Source organism: Salminus brasiliensis, chromosome 10, assembly GCF_030463535.1.
Source record: "Salminus brasiliensis chromosome 10, fSalBra1.hap2, whole genome shotgun sequence".
NCBI lineage: Eukaryota > Metazoa > Chordata > Actinopteri > Characiformes > Bryconidae > Salminus > Salminus brasiliensis.
In genome coordinates, this window is record NC_132887.1 from 36,923,985 (window position 1) to 36,938,302 (window position 14,318).

At 47.6% G+C, this 14,318-nt stretch overlaps 1 protein-coding gene across 6 annotated transcripts in view; it reads right to left on the reverse strand.

The window, feature by feature from the left end:
• The window catches only part of birc6 (baculoviral IAP repeat containing 6), a 140,309-nt gene that overhangs the window by 49,866 nt on the left and 76,125 nt on the right, over positions 1-14,318 (reverse strand). For 5 of the 6 annotated variants that reach the window (XM_072689990.1, XM_072689986.1, XM_072689987.1 and 2 more), the window contains exons 65-66: positions 10,926-11,090; positions 10,608-10,773 (exon numbers count right to left, since the gene is read on the reverse strand). In XM_072689990.1, coding sequence (XP_072546091.1) covers positions 10,608-10,773; positions 10,926-11,090 — 331 coding nt within the window. The remainder of the gene's footprint in view (positions 1-10,607; positions 10,774-10,925; positions 11,091-14,318) is intronic. The other variant, XM_072689988.1, reaches the window with a different exon arrangement.

The following is a 14,318-nucleotide window of genomic DNA, read 5'->3' on the forward strand; positions in this document are numbered from 1 at the left end:
GGAGGAGTCCATCCTGGCTCTGCTGGGCATCATCGGGACTTTCCTCAACCTCTTTGTCATCGTCTTCGTCTACATCTACACCACCCTGTAAGGGGCGCAGCGCTTGGGAGCAAGAAGCGAAACAAAAACAAACAAACAAAAAGAAGAATCGAGGGCCGTGGTCAGCCGGGAGGTGAGGGTTCGAGGGCGGGAAAGGGTGGGAGAGGGTGGGGCCGGAGGACGAAGATATGCTGGAAGACGGGGAGGACGAATACCACAGTGAAGACTTGGGGAGATAACACTGGGCCGCACTGGATGGACAGTGGGGTGGGGTGGGGTGCTAAGGAGAGATCATGGGATTCCCCCCAGGGACAAACCAGTGGGCTTGACTGGCTGCAAGACTGAGGAACACTGGAGCCGTCTAGGGAGATAAGAGTGGGTCAGAACTATAGGTTGGAGAGAGGTAGTTTGGGAATGCTGGGTCCCCCTGGAGGGGTAACACTGGGGCAGATCAGGCAAGCAACAAGGGGCAGAAAGCTGGGAAACACTGGGAAACACTGGACAAGGGACTACGCCCCTAGAGCATTTGCGGATCTGCTGCGCTGGAGGGGTGGAACACCTACTTGATGGTCACTCTAGGCCACAGGGGAGGGTACCCTTGTGCCAGAATGTGTGTGGAAGCTCCGTACTTAAGACCTTGGATATAAATCGCTGACATGAACAGAGACCAGCAATGAAACCCAGTGGGTCGCTGGCCCTTTTCCATCCATATCTTCTGGCCTTGCTCTTGATATATCCATCGCATTGGCCATGGGGAACTTATTCCTTGGCCGGTACTGCCAATTACATCGAGTGGCGTCTAGCTTCCATGACGTGGACTTGCAAACATATGCAGTGTCTCAAACAGTTGCACACACTGTGGAAAGTATCACAGGGACGGCAATGCCAGCACTCCCTCATTACTGCCACAAGGATCGGACTGTTCCTGCTCGCCAACGCTTCCAGCAGCAGAGCCGAGATGGGATCTGCAATAAGAACTGTGTGCGGATGAGAGTGCAGGGGGGGGTGAGGGGGTTGGGTGGGAGATAGAGAAATATTTTTCTACTTTAAATTAAAATAGGAACTGATCTGTGGAGATGAAGGTAAAGATGGCGAGAAACCCTTCCAGATACGAGAGGGATTATGCAGACTACGCTGAAGCTATCGGACTGATTGGTCCTCGTCTTTTTTTTTCTCTTTTTTTTCCCAGCATGGTTTAACTTGCTGTCTGACTGCCAGCAGAGAAGGGGAAAAAAAGGACAAACCCCCATGTATTGCCTCTCCCTGATGTCAGGGTGGGGCTGAACATATCGTTTCTGTACAAAGGACAAAGCTTTTATATAAATATATTATTACCAACTAGATGTACTGTGCAATAGAGGATTTGATCAATAAAACGAAATGTATTCAGAGGGTTAGATCTGTGTGGTTTGATGAAGCAAGGACAACCAGTAGGAGAGCGTGTGGGTCATATGCCTGTGTGTACTGCATTAGTGTATTGTACTAGAAGTTGTGGTTTAATGACTGAGGAGATGTGTGCCGGTCTTCACAACAACGGTACAACGGAGGGTGAGCTAGTACTTGGGGAACAATAATGGGAGAAAAACGAAGGCAGCAGATGGAGAGAGAAATAAAAAGGAGGGGATAGAAACAGACAAAACCAGCAGTAGCCAGCAGTATACCATCAACGCATCCGACACCAACTTCGCTTGGCGACCTCAATGAAATATTACTTGAAGGCGCAAGTTCTTAACAGCTGGTGCCAAACGTAGGCTCGCTTGGATAAATCTGAAGCAGGTGATCACCATGATCAATAATCAATAACCCAACCAAGTTTCCAAGCTCTCAGACTTTTGATTTAGCTCGAGACAGACCCATCACTCAGCAGGTCACAGGGGCAGGGATAATGCCTTAAGCTGCTGAACAAGGGTATGCCAAGTACCAGGGTGTCCCATGTACCGATTGGTGTCCTATTCCCACTCTCCGTCCCTTCCAATCCTTCCAGTGGCCCAGACATCCGGTCATCCTGTCATCCTTGTCTCATGCATCTGTGAGGGATAAAGCCCAGAACTGCTGAACAGAGGTATCCCAAGTATCGGAGTACCCCAAGTACCAATTGCTGTCCTCATCATCCCTTCCACAAGTGACCCAGATATCCGGTCAATAAACCCTGTAAGTCTCTCATCTCATGCATCCGTGAGGGATAAAGCCCAGAACTGCTGAACCAGCGTATCTCAAGTTCCAGTCTGGAAAATCCCTATTCCCACCCTCTGCCCATTCCGAAGGTGGCCTAGAAGTTTAGCAGAAGGTAGCTGTTTCAATGTAGAGCACACAGAGACCAGGCCCTTGTCTCATGTGCCTGTGAGAAAAGCATGATGTTGAGGAGCATGATGAGTGACATACACCGCTGAAGCATAGGCACCTTTAAAAATATGAACATCCCAGAAATCTGAGAGAAGGAAGTCCAAGAAACGATAACACCTGTTAAAAGCTCTGCTTGTGAAAGTTCTCCATAAAACACCAACGCATCACCTACCCCACCAGGCTCTGAGCTTGCACTGTTCTCTCAAAAGAAGACCCTGACGATCTAAGGACATTCAGAGGCAGGTTGAGGGAGTGAATCATCAAGTAGCATCATCATCACTTCTTCTTACCTTGATTCCCTCGCCATATTCTGAGGCTTGGAGCCAGGCGTTGTGATCGTCTAAAGGGTTTTCTTTTGTATAGCTGTCACAACTGTGTTTTGTGAGAGGTGCTGCGAGCATCTAGTGTCAAAGAGCTTTTTAACGCACCCAGAAACACCCAAGGGGCTGAGCATCACTGAGAAGCTTGATTGAAAGCAGTGGACATTTCTACCAGTGGACATTTCTACGAGGGGCAACCAAAAAGAATCACCAACAGAATCGGAATAAGACTTCCAGAAAGACACAGAGATGCCTCATTAGGGATTTAGTGCAATTAGTGTAGACTGTGTGTGTGTGTGTGTGTGTGTGTGTGTGTGTATACATTCTACGCTAAGGTCAGTGGGCCTGTTGTATACGGTGCCCACACGACCACGTACACGTGATCTAGCGGTCAAAGCTGGAGCTACATGATTCACGGCTTTAAGGCTCTGCCTCCGTCCATGGTACCCAACATGCTTCTACTCACTAAGATTTCCCACCATTCCCCATTCTCTTTCTCTTACACACACACACACACACACACACACACACACACACACACACACACACAGCACTGCCTACAGCAAGGAAGATAGACAGTGAGGAAGTGATAAAGGAAGAGAAATAGCAGCAGCACATAGTGCTCAGGCGAAGAGAAGAGTTGCACAGTGGTGAAAGGTGGGCAGCGTTGGTGAGAAAGAGACAGAGAGAGAGAGAGAGAGAGAGAGAGAGAGAGAGAGAGAGAGAGAGAGAGAAGGGAGATGAAGAAATAGAAGATATATTTACTGGGGGGGCGAAGGTGGAGACAGCGCAACAGAGAGGAATAGAGGAGGAATGGCATATTTTCTCCTACACACTCGCACACAGGACTCTACTGTGCACAGCAGGAAATGGGGGGAGATTAGAGAAAGTGAGAAATGGAGCTCAGGGTTGTAATGAAGGAGGTGAGAAGATGGAGGGATAAAAAAGGGAAGAAGAATAAGAAGGCGGCTGGATAGAGGTGAAAAGATAGAAGACAGAAGGGAAACGGGGGTGTTAGACACAGGCAAGAACGTTCTGAGGAAGAGGAGGATTGAGCAGAGTGAAGAGGAGCATGGAGACACAGGGGACAGAGCGATAACATGAATCCAGAAAGACAGGGGGGGGGATAAAACCCTGGATAAATGTGAAAATGGAATGGGAGGCGGAGGGAGAAGAGGGAAGGAGAGGCAGATGGAAACTGGTATGAGGGGATGAGGGAATTGGAGGGATGATGGAGATAAGCGCAGAGAGGAAGAATGGTACGAGGAGATGAATGTGTGCTAATTGCCGTAGCATGTTCGTGTCTTCACCCAAACGAGGGAGTCTCCTCCGGCACCTGCTCCACTTAGCATAGCTGCTACAAACACAAACACGTCTGGAAATGCTGTGTAGCTGTAGTGCACACCTCACACTAATAGAACTCCGCTCTTCACTCACACTGCAGAGTGATGGGGCTGCAGATTTAGGGAAGTCTTGCCTTATGGCCCCGTAACCGTTTTATCAACACGGGTGTTTTTGTAGCTGTTATATATGTCACCTTCAAGACTGACGTATGTAAATGTGAACTCTTCTGATTGGCTGCCACGTATTGCAGAGCTTAAAAGACTCATCAGTGTCAGTGTGTGGATCGAAAGGGCGGCCATGCACCATATCATCCACGTCAAGGGGTAGGACCTACATAATAGGTAGTAGTCAGTGAACAGTCAGTTCCTGAAGTTATTGTGTTGGACCAACATCTGACAACAGACATCATCAGGCAGGCATGCGGTGGTCAGTACGTACCAAAAGTGCTCCAAGGAAGGTTAACTAACCACTGAACCGGAGGCAGGGTCGTCTGTGCCCAAGGCTCATAGAGAATAGTGATCCATGGAGGCCCCACCTCGCCACTTACAGGACTTAAAGGATATGCTGCTAACGTCTTGGTACCAGATACCAAAGGAGACCTTCAGAGGTCTTGTGGAGTGCATGCATCAATGCTTCAGAGCTGATGGGTGTATATGAAATTGCAATGATACTCAGGTTCTCCACAATATGGGCTTTTTAAAACTCGATTTTTAACTAAAATCATTTACCACTGTTTGTTTGCGATGGATCTCCAGTCTTCAAGACGCTCACAGAAATTCGCTTGGCACCTCTGACGTTCAAGAAGCACACCGCACAAAACAATAGTGATTTATTGGGGCTCATTTGCATATTACAGCCTCTTTCAATATCGGTGCTGTGAAAGGTGATATTGTGATAATGTTTAATAAACAATAGATTGCGTCTCCCTACCAAAATTCCAATTAAGCGGGCCCCGAGTAAACATTCCCACCATTAGCCGTGGTGATGGAGAGGCGGCGGTGGCGGCGTAATGCGTCCCAGAAGGATTGCAGAGACGCTGATGACTAATATAGGACACCATTGCAAGCACAGGAGGAGGAGGAGGAGGACTTGTGTGTGCAAGATCACGAGACAAAGAGAAAGGTTGGTGGGCAGAGGGTCTTGTGTGTTAAAAAAAAAAATGGCTCTCTCGGGGAGGGCATAAGATCCCACCCCTAAAGGGAGGGTGGGACGAGGACTTAATGAGCTTCAGGCACAGGGAAAGGAGGGAGGGCTAGACACGCAGGGGAAGTGGAGCAGGACGGTTGGGGGAGTGTGAAGAAATCAAGTCGGGGAGGATGGTCTAAGGACTTAGAAAGGCCGGGACGGGACGACATCGTCATCATTCGTCAGTCAGTTTCCTGTCCTGTCAGTAACGCTGGAGAGCAGCAGATCTACTCAAACTCGGCGAGGCAGGAAACCAAAGCAATGGAAGAGAGGGGGTGCTAGGCACAAAGCTAACCCTAGCTTATGGAAAGAGACGCTGAAGTGATGCTAGGCTAAAAGCTGACCTGGCTTGGGGAAGCGCTGTTTAAGAAAGGCCAATTCAGGAACGTACTGCTTGAGACACGCCACCAGAGACTGTTCGAGGAAGCTCCACAGCTACGGCACCGCTCAGGGAAGCGCAATCGAGGAAAGCGCTACCTAAAGAAGGGCAGCCAGGGTAAATGGGCACTGGGGAAACACCTGCGAGTGTGTGTGAAGCGACAGCAATGCTATGCAGCTCACTACATTATTCATGGGATCCAGTGTTTCATTCTATGGCAAAATAACAGGGTTGTAAATAGGCCGAGGGGTTGGTGACCCCAACCACCCCAAGTCAGGGACCACCAAAGAAACCCCAGCACCTGCAAAAAATGTGAAGGCCTGAGCTCAACGTAAAATCTCGCTTCAGCAGCTACGGCGTACGAGCAGGAGACCCGGACGTCTGCTGAGCGGTGGGTTATGTAAAAATCAGAGACAGGAGGGAGGGGACGACTCCTGAGAGTAGAGTATGGGCTTTGATGTGCATTCAGACTGACACACACTCAGGAGTGGGAGAAGAGGGCGTTCAATAATGTTCAGTAAAAGGCATGAAACATGGATGGATAAGAGGGGTGGTCTGGTCACGTGATGAAGCGAGTAGACAGATCTCGCTCTGCCTCCAGCTGTTTCATTAAGAGGGGGCCCTCAGCGAACAGGTCGTACAGCGTCATGTACGCCCCACATGTATTTATGTCTACATACATACATATCCATATTTATAACTGTTTCTTATTCAAGCTGGGCAAGATGTGAGTTTATATTATTGCAGGAGAAACCCTGTATACACACACACCCCACAACCAACCTGTGTGAAAGTACTCCAGAGCTTTTACAATTTGTCTTGAAGGTCCTGAGGTTTTAAAATGTTGTCCTGAAACAGACCTGATTTTTTACATTTTGTTGTGAAAAGCCTTTAGGTTCTTACCTTTTGTCCTGAAAACGCCTTGAGGATTTTAATTTTATCCTGAAAATAGTCCTGATTTTTACATTTTGTCCCGAAGAACCCTAAAGTTTAGATTTTGTTCTGAACGTTCTTAAGCTTTGACATTTTGTCCTGAAAGAATGTTCTAGTGTTCACATTTTGTCCTGAAAGCTCTGAGGTTTTCACATTTTGTCCTGAAAGCTCTGAGGTTTTCACATTTTGCCCTGAAAGAATGTTCGTTTTCACATTTTGTCCTGAAAGCTCTGAGGTTTTCACATTTTGTCCTGAAAGAATGTTCTAGTGTTCACATTTTGTCCTGAAAGCTCTGAGGTCTTTACATTTTGTCCTGAAAGCTCTGAGGTTTTCACATTTTGTCCTGAAAGCTCTGAGGTTTTCACATTTTGTCCTTTTAAAGGCCTGGTTTTTACATTTAGTCCTGAAAAATGTTTTTTTGAAAAGGTTTTTACATCATTAAAACATTTTACCCATATTGTCTATTTTGTCCTGACAAAGTCCTGAAGCATTCAATTCATTTGTCCTGAGAAGTACAAAAGTATCAAAGCACATAATGTCAACTGTTCTGTTAAGAAGTTTATAAAACTGCCCTGAATGTAGATCATTTACTTAGTTCATTTTTAACCCAAAACTAATCCAACATATCACATCAGCACCCTCGCAAACATACCTACACACACACACACACACACACACACACACACACGATGAATACCCTTCTCCTAACTGTGTTACACTTCCCTGTGTGTCATACCCCTTTGGCTTGCTCTCAATGCTTTTGGAAACGATAGCCCCTTTCTCTCCACACCCTCCTTTTCCCCCCTTCCTTCCCTAGAGAGACTGGGACGCTCTGAAGGGAGGGACGGTGGAGGTTTCCCGCGGCTCACAGCGCATCATCAGCTCACTCTCCTGCGTTATCTCTGTTATCTCTCCATCTCCTTTCTTACTGCTTCGCTCTCCCGCTAAATCTCGTCTCTTCTGCCGTTTCCCTTCTATCTTCCATTACCTTGTTCCCTTTCTCTGCTCCTCTCCATCACTATCACCCTGCCAACGTCTCTCTCCCGCCGCTGCCGCTAGCCTTTAGAGCAGCCTGGCTGACTCACTCACTGGGGCTCTAATGATGGTGCAACTGACGACAACAAGGTGAATACAAAAGAAGCTCTGTGTACCTTGACACCACTGGAAGGGGCGGGGCTGAGAGCGGAGCACAAGGAATACATGCTAAATCGGAAACATCAATGTTCACACACACACACACAGACACACACACACGCACACACACACACACACACACTATCATACTGGAGCAGGGCCGCAACCTGCAGCCGATAATGACAACTAATTACTACACTCATCTCTTTATCTGCACATATTTAATTAGGGAGGCGGAGAGGCGTTAAAGCTCACATCACACACACACACACACACACACACACACACTCTTATTTGCATGCACTAAGTAGGAACCCACACAATTCATTCAGTGTCAGAGTCACAGAGGGTTCAGGAGGGTCCAGGAGGGTCCAGGAATACCCCCATTCCGTCTCAAGGTACCATACACACCCACTCACTCATTCACACCTAGTGGGCAATTCAGCATAGCCAATTCACTTAGTGTGTTTTATGGAGGTGGGAAGAAACCGGAATTCCTGACCAGAGCAAGGACAGAACCCACAAGACCAGGTACTGTGAGACACGCCGGTCCCGTACGAGCCACCGGTGCCAGATGAAAGTCCCAGCAATGCCACGGCTATCCTTGGCTGGGAGTCTCTTTGGGTGGGCAGGACGGCCCTCCATCCCTCTCCCCCATCATTCGAGCCACTGTAGCGGTGCTATCCAGTGCGGGCCCCCAACTGCCTGGGAACGGAATTAGCGCTCTCCTCCAAGTGAGTTGAGCCTAGCGATGGTGGCGCTAGAATCTCATGCCAGCCTTCAGCCGACACGACTAACTTGGAAAATGAAACCTGAGAGACGTAATTGCAGCAAAGACACATCTGAAGCAAAGTGATGTCAGATTTACGGCCCTATACGACGCACCTTACACAATGCACATAAATATGCATGCTCACATGCGGCCGTTTAGGCGTAACTGCCGGCGAGCGCGCTCAGTTCGAAACGCATGCAGGTCCGTTTAAGCAATAAAACCAGAGTAGACCAAACGCAGCGGCGTCTGAACAGTCTATTCATCACTGAAAGGCTGACAAAAGGGTGCTCAGTCACATGAAATACAGACCACAGAGCACAAAAACCCATGGTCCTTTGGGACATAGGTATATTTACACACAGACACATACATACACACACAAGCATAGCTGTAAATCCCCTGTCGTGCAATGGGGAGCATGGTCTCTCTCCAGACCCCCCCCCCCTGCTCTTTTTTCCTGAGGCAGTTATAAGCACAGGTATGCCCCTCACTCCCACACCAGCACGGCTTTCAGATGATCCCTTTAAGAATTACCACAGCACAGTCTGCTTGGACAACATCAGGACCTCAGGCTACGGCACCGATCTAGCCCCCAGCACAGATGCTAATTACCGGCCTCTCAAATCCCGCCTGTACAGGCTAGCCTTGCACTAGACAAAAACGTCCAAAGCAAACTATTTTCAACTGTTGTGACCCAAAACCACTTGTAAAAGTTGCAGTTTCGAGTCGGTTTAGAGCTCATAATGCGATTGGCTGAGAGCGCCAACCTCTCAGCATCTCCGTAAGGATCAGTCTGCCTATTCAGCTGTAAACTAGTAGTGATCTCAACAGCCTCAGCAGTCACGTTTAGAGAGTAGATCCACCCTCAACATCAACGGGGCACCAAACAGGTCAGAGGCAGGGCTTAGTGAGGTGCGGGATGGGCAGAAAACAGCCAATCGGAGGCTTTTCTGCATCATATAGAACTTTCAAATGTTGCCACCCACCACGACACAATAGAGGGGGAAAAAAATACCCTCCCTTATCGTCCGCGGAGGCGTCGTTTTCCACCACTTGGGGCGCTAGCCTGGTTTAAAGTGTTATAAAATAGATTGTTTTACGCAAATGGTACGAAAGGAGTACGTTTGTGAAATTTCCTAAATATGTATTTACTTTAAACTGTTAACATACATCATTTCTTTTAAAATAACAAGCATATAAATGTTAAATGTATTAAATTTCAATGTTAAATAATTTTTAAAAAGTATGCAATTTTATTGTTTCATTTAGTTGCATTAATTTATTAAAATGTTAAATGTAATTCATTAAACTAATTAAATTTATTAAGTTCAATAAAAATTAAAATTTAAATGTATTCACTATTTTTACTTGAATAATCTTATGCAATTTATTACATTTAAACATTATTAAATACTATGGAAAGCTAGCGAGTGCGTGGCAATGCCAAAACCAAAATGCTGCCATTAAAGACAATAATTTTTATGATCTCAGTCAACAGCAAAGCTTTGCTTGACAAAATAGCTTGACGAAATATTAGAATAATAATTTGTCAAGATAATAAAATAATAATTTGTCAATAACTTGATAAAATAAACTTCCAATCCGCTTTTGCATTTTCTGTGTCTGAAAACGTGATGAATATCAGAACTACGACTGATGCGCTCAAGGGCGTCCTACACCTCGGTTCCTGGCCCTGGTGAGTTGATCCATTTGGCCCAACAACTGCAGCGCACCAGTGCCAAAATGTCATGTTACAGCGGGGGGGGAACTCCCATCTGAGCACAGATACCCCATTAACCAACTCTACACAACATGGCTTTAAAAGAAAGGCCAGTAATGGCTCAAAAGACAGAGAAAGTCAGAGCAGACACGGCCTCAAACTAGTACGAACCGACAGAACGAGCGAGGCAAAGAGACGCTCTGTGGAAAAAAGCAGGGGCTCCACCTGCTGACTCGATGCAAAGCCTTCAACACAGGAGTGATCTAAACAGACACACACAAACACACACACACACACACACACACACACACTCAGAGACAAGCTGGACTAGTGTCCAGACCGTCAAATAGCACCACCCGTGTCCAACCAGCCACTCGGAACAACAGAAACGTTGAAGACCAGAGCAAGAGTTGAAGTGAAGTAGAGACAGTGCCGTACCGGAGTCATTGCGGAGGTAGGAGGACATGGCAGGGATGAGGCAGGACTGGCTGAGCAGCTCCTGCAAGACTGAGGGCAGAGCCGCGCTGTTGTGGCCTCTGCTCTCCGCCGACGGAGCCTCGGCTGATCCCGCACATCCTGCAGGGTTGATGTAGCTCGCCAGAACCTACCAGCACAAAGACAAACGATCAAAGACTGTCCCTGTGCTCAAAAATGAGAGACAGAGGTATCAGAGACAGGTGGTACCGCCTCTTTCTTTTCTGATTAGTGTTACTGGGGTCTCTAATCACGGTTCTCCTTCAGATTCGCTATGGTTACCTGCAGCAGGCAGGTGACGTGCTCTTCTTCCAGACGCTGTTTGGTGAGGGCCTGCTCCACGTCCCAGCCAGAGGCAGTAGAGCCCGTCCCGAAGCCCGTGCCTTTAGCCCAGTACAGCTGCTGCTCCTCTGTGGTGCCCCCGCCATGTCCACTTGACACCTGTGGCTAACACAAAAGACCATATGCATACAGTTAAAACAGAAAACACTGCGAAACACGTGGCTCACACACACACATACGGTTGGTTCGGCACACTTCAGGGGCTTTCCTTGCTCAAACACACCTGATTCAACACATCAGTTAATTAGCAGGTTAAGCTGCCGTGTTTGAGCAGACATGCCCTCCAGGACCACCCGCTCGACACCTTGGCTGAATTTCCCATCAGACAGACCACCAGATTAAATCACCAATCAAATCTCATTTTGAGGCCCTAAAAGTTATTGCAGAAAAGACCCGTTTAAAAAAAACTTCATAAATATTATAATAATAAAATAAAAAAAGGCTATTATTTGGGCTCTGCTGGCTCCATAACGGCGCATGGTGCTTGGTCCCCGATGATTGCCACCGCTCAACTCTCACAGCAGCTACAGTGATCCACAGAACGCAGTGTACTCTACATAAATTACTGACAAATGTAAATATTTGCTGCCTGGTCTTGGAAGCTTAAAATGATCATCCAAATGAACCATTTACAGCCACTGAGAGTGAGGCTTAGGCCCACTTTAACACCCAAAAAATGTGTTTTTCTTTCCCTGAAAATGTTACCTTACTTCTGACTGATCCTTTAAAAAGACTTAATATATCTGTGGGTAGAGCAAATAATGACATGACCTCCAAAAAGGATGGACGATCGCCAGGTTCAAATCAGGAACAAAACAAAAACAGCCATAACATACATTGGTTTCACTGGTTCAAAAAGAAGCAAACTCAATATCTGGTTCCAAACGGCTCCTGTCAAGGTGTGGGATCACCCCCTCAAAACTAACTGCGTCTCTTTACCTTCTCTGAGTAAACGGTCGGCCACTCAATCAGCCCGACCTGCTGGAAGACTGACCGTTGGGGTCCCCTCCACCTGCGCAAGACCAGCTGCCACCCTCCTACCACTGCTACCTGCCACTATTTACCACCATTACTCTTATATATTCACTGCCATCACTATATCAACTTCTACTACACCATGATTAGTAGATTATGATTAAGAATATGTTTTTACACCAGAACAACAGAGCAGAACAACAGTTTAGGTGGTTTGGTGACTTTTATTAGTAATTTATAAATAGTTGTAATTGATTGATTTGATTGATGGGTTGGAAGCAGGAAATATGGGCTAGCATGAGAATCACACTGTGTCACACTGTGATGTCTAGACGACTGGGTCAGAATACCTCCAAACATCAGGCAGGCAGGACTGTATTGTAGGTTGTTCTTCCAAGTGCTCCATGGAAGACCAACCGGTGAACCGGCCTAAGGGTCATTGAAGCTCAAGGCTCACTGATGCTCAGGGGGAGCGTCTGGTCTGATCCCACAGAAGATCTACTGTAGCGCAAATCGCTGAAAAAGTGAATGCTGGCTACGTCTTGTGGAGTCTAAGCCTCGACGGGCAAGAGGGGGACCTTTGCAATATTAGGCAGGTGGTATTATTGTTATGGCTGATTGGTGTGTGTATATGTGTGTATATATATATATATATATATATATATATATATATATATATATATATATAAAAAACTACCACCACATACTTAAGCCATTGAACTCCAACATTCAGTGTCTAACAGGAAAGCCAGAAAAGCCAAACGGCTGCCCATCGCTGCCTGATTTATAACAGGGCAGGCCTGACCTCTTTATGTCACCACAGAGTGAATCACTGGAACTTAATCATTTTCAGAGCCACTGCTGAGAGGAGGGCAAAAAAAAAAGAAAAGAAAAGATAATCATAATGACTTCCATTCATTCCGGAAGAGCAGCACTACCGTCTTCAATGAGACGATGACGGCTCAACCTCGGCTTTCTCTTCTAGGTGAAGCCTTTAAAATGCACAGGACCGGGTGGGGTGGGGTGGGGAGGGGTGTGGTGTGTGTGCGCGAGCAGGAGCTACGAGCCGTGCTGGCGGAGGATTGACTCGAGACTGGCACTCTGACAGAAAGCAGAAAAAGCAAACACGAGCCTGTGGGACGATGTGCGCGACATTGCGAGACCTCGGCTCGACGCCTGTTTGAACACATGATTGGAAAAGCATGTCTTGACTATCGTTTAGAACACACTCGCGCGCGCGCGCACACACACACACTCGCGCGCGCAGCTCTCCACTGGAGCGGTTGACGCTCATCTGTCTTGACGCGCCGGGCTTCTGCTACTTACGGCCCGCTTTTAAGACTGACGGCGAGCCGGGCCGAGAACGCTTGCGCAGAGCCTTCGCAACGTCGCGGAGTCGGTAAGGTCAAGCAGCTGCGCTTCTGCCAAACAGAGTCAAGCGCTGATGGGCTTGGCTGAGCGAGGCCAACTGGAGCAGGCTCAGGGAGTCTGCGTCATCAGCAGGCCGACAGTCCAGTACAACAGTGCACTAAAGCCACAGGAGAGAGGCCAGGTGCGTGATTTTACCACCAAGAGCAGCAACAACCTGGAAACCAGTCAACTGTGCTGATCCTCATAACCACGGTAAAATCCCCAACCACGGCCTTGAGTTGCATCCCAGTTGGTGGACACCCCCTTCTACACACACTTACAGCTTGTCTAGTCCTTGTAGAGATGTACTGCTGCCAATAGAATAGGACTGTCTGGAGCAGATAAACGCACCATGCCTAAAGCCAGGCGTGGGCTAGAGGGGCATATAGCACCCCTCCCAGCATTGAACTGTGTTCTCTGGAATGGTGGACCGCGCTCCATCCAAAACTTTCAGGATGAGTTGTGGAGTTTGGGATGATGAGGCGGGGTTGTGATCACCCAACATCCTCAATAACCTCACTAGCACTAAAGGGCAATCAAATCCTCACAGCAATGTTCCTTCAAAACCCTAGTAGAAAGCCTTCTTCACTGGACAGTAGAGACACAGGTACTCCAGCAGTTTCTTGAGGTCGTGAAAATCTAGTAGTTTGGGCTACTTCTGCAGGGCGGCCAATGAGAGCAGAGCTCATTTCCATATGGTAGTGTTTAGCAGTGGCACAGTGACAAAATCTTGGAAAATGGCCTCCCCAGTTAACAGACGCCTGTGCCTGTTAATATCACTTAGGAGGGATGAGGCGAGAGGGCGAGCGCCATCTACCCACCTGGAGAGAGAGAGAGAGAGAGAGAGAGAGAGAGAGAGAGAGAGAGAGAGAGGCCAGTTGTGCTCTCTCGGGTTCCGGCTGCTGATGGCAAAGCGGCACAGCTCGGTATTCGAACTCACGACCCCCT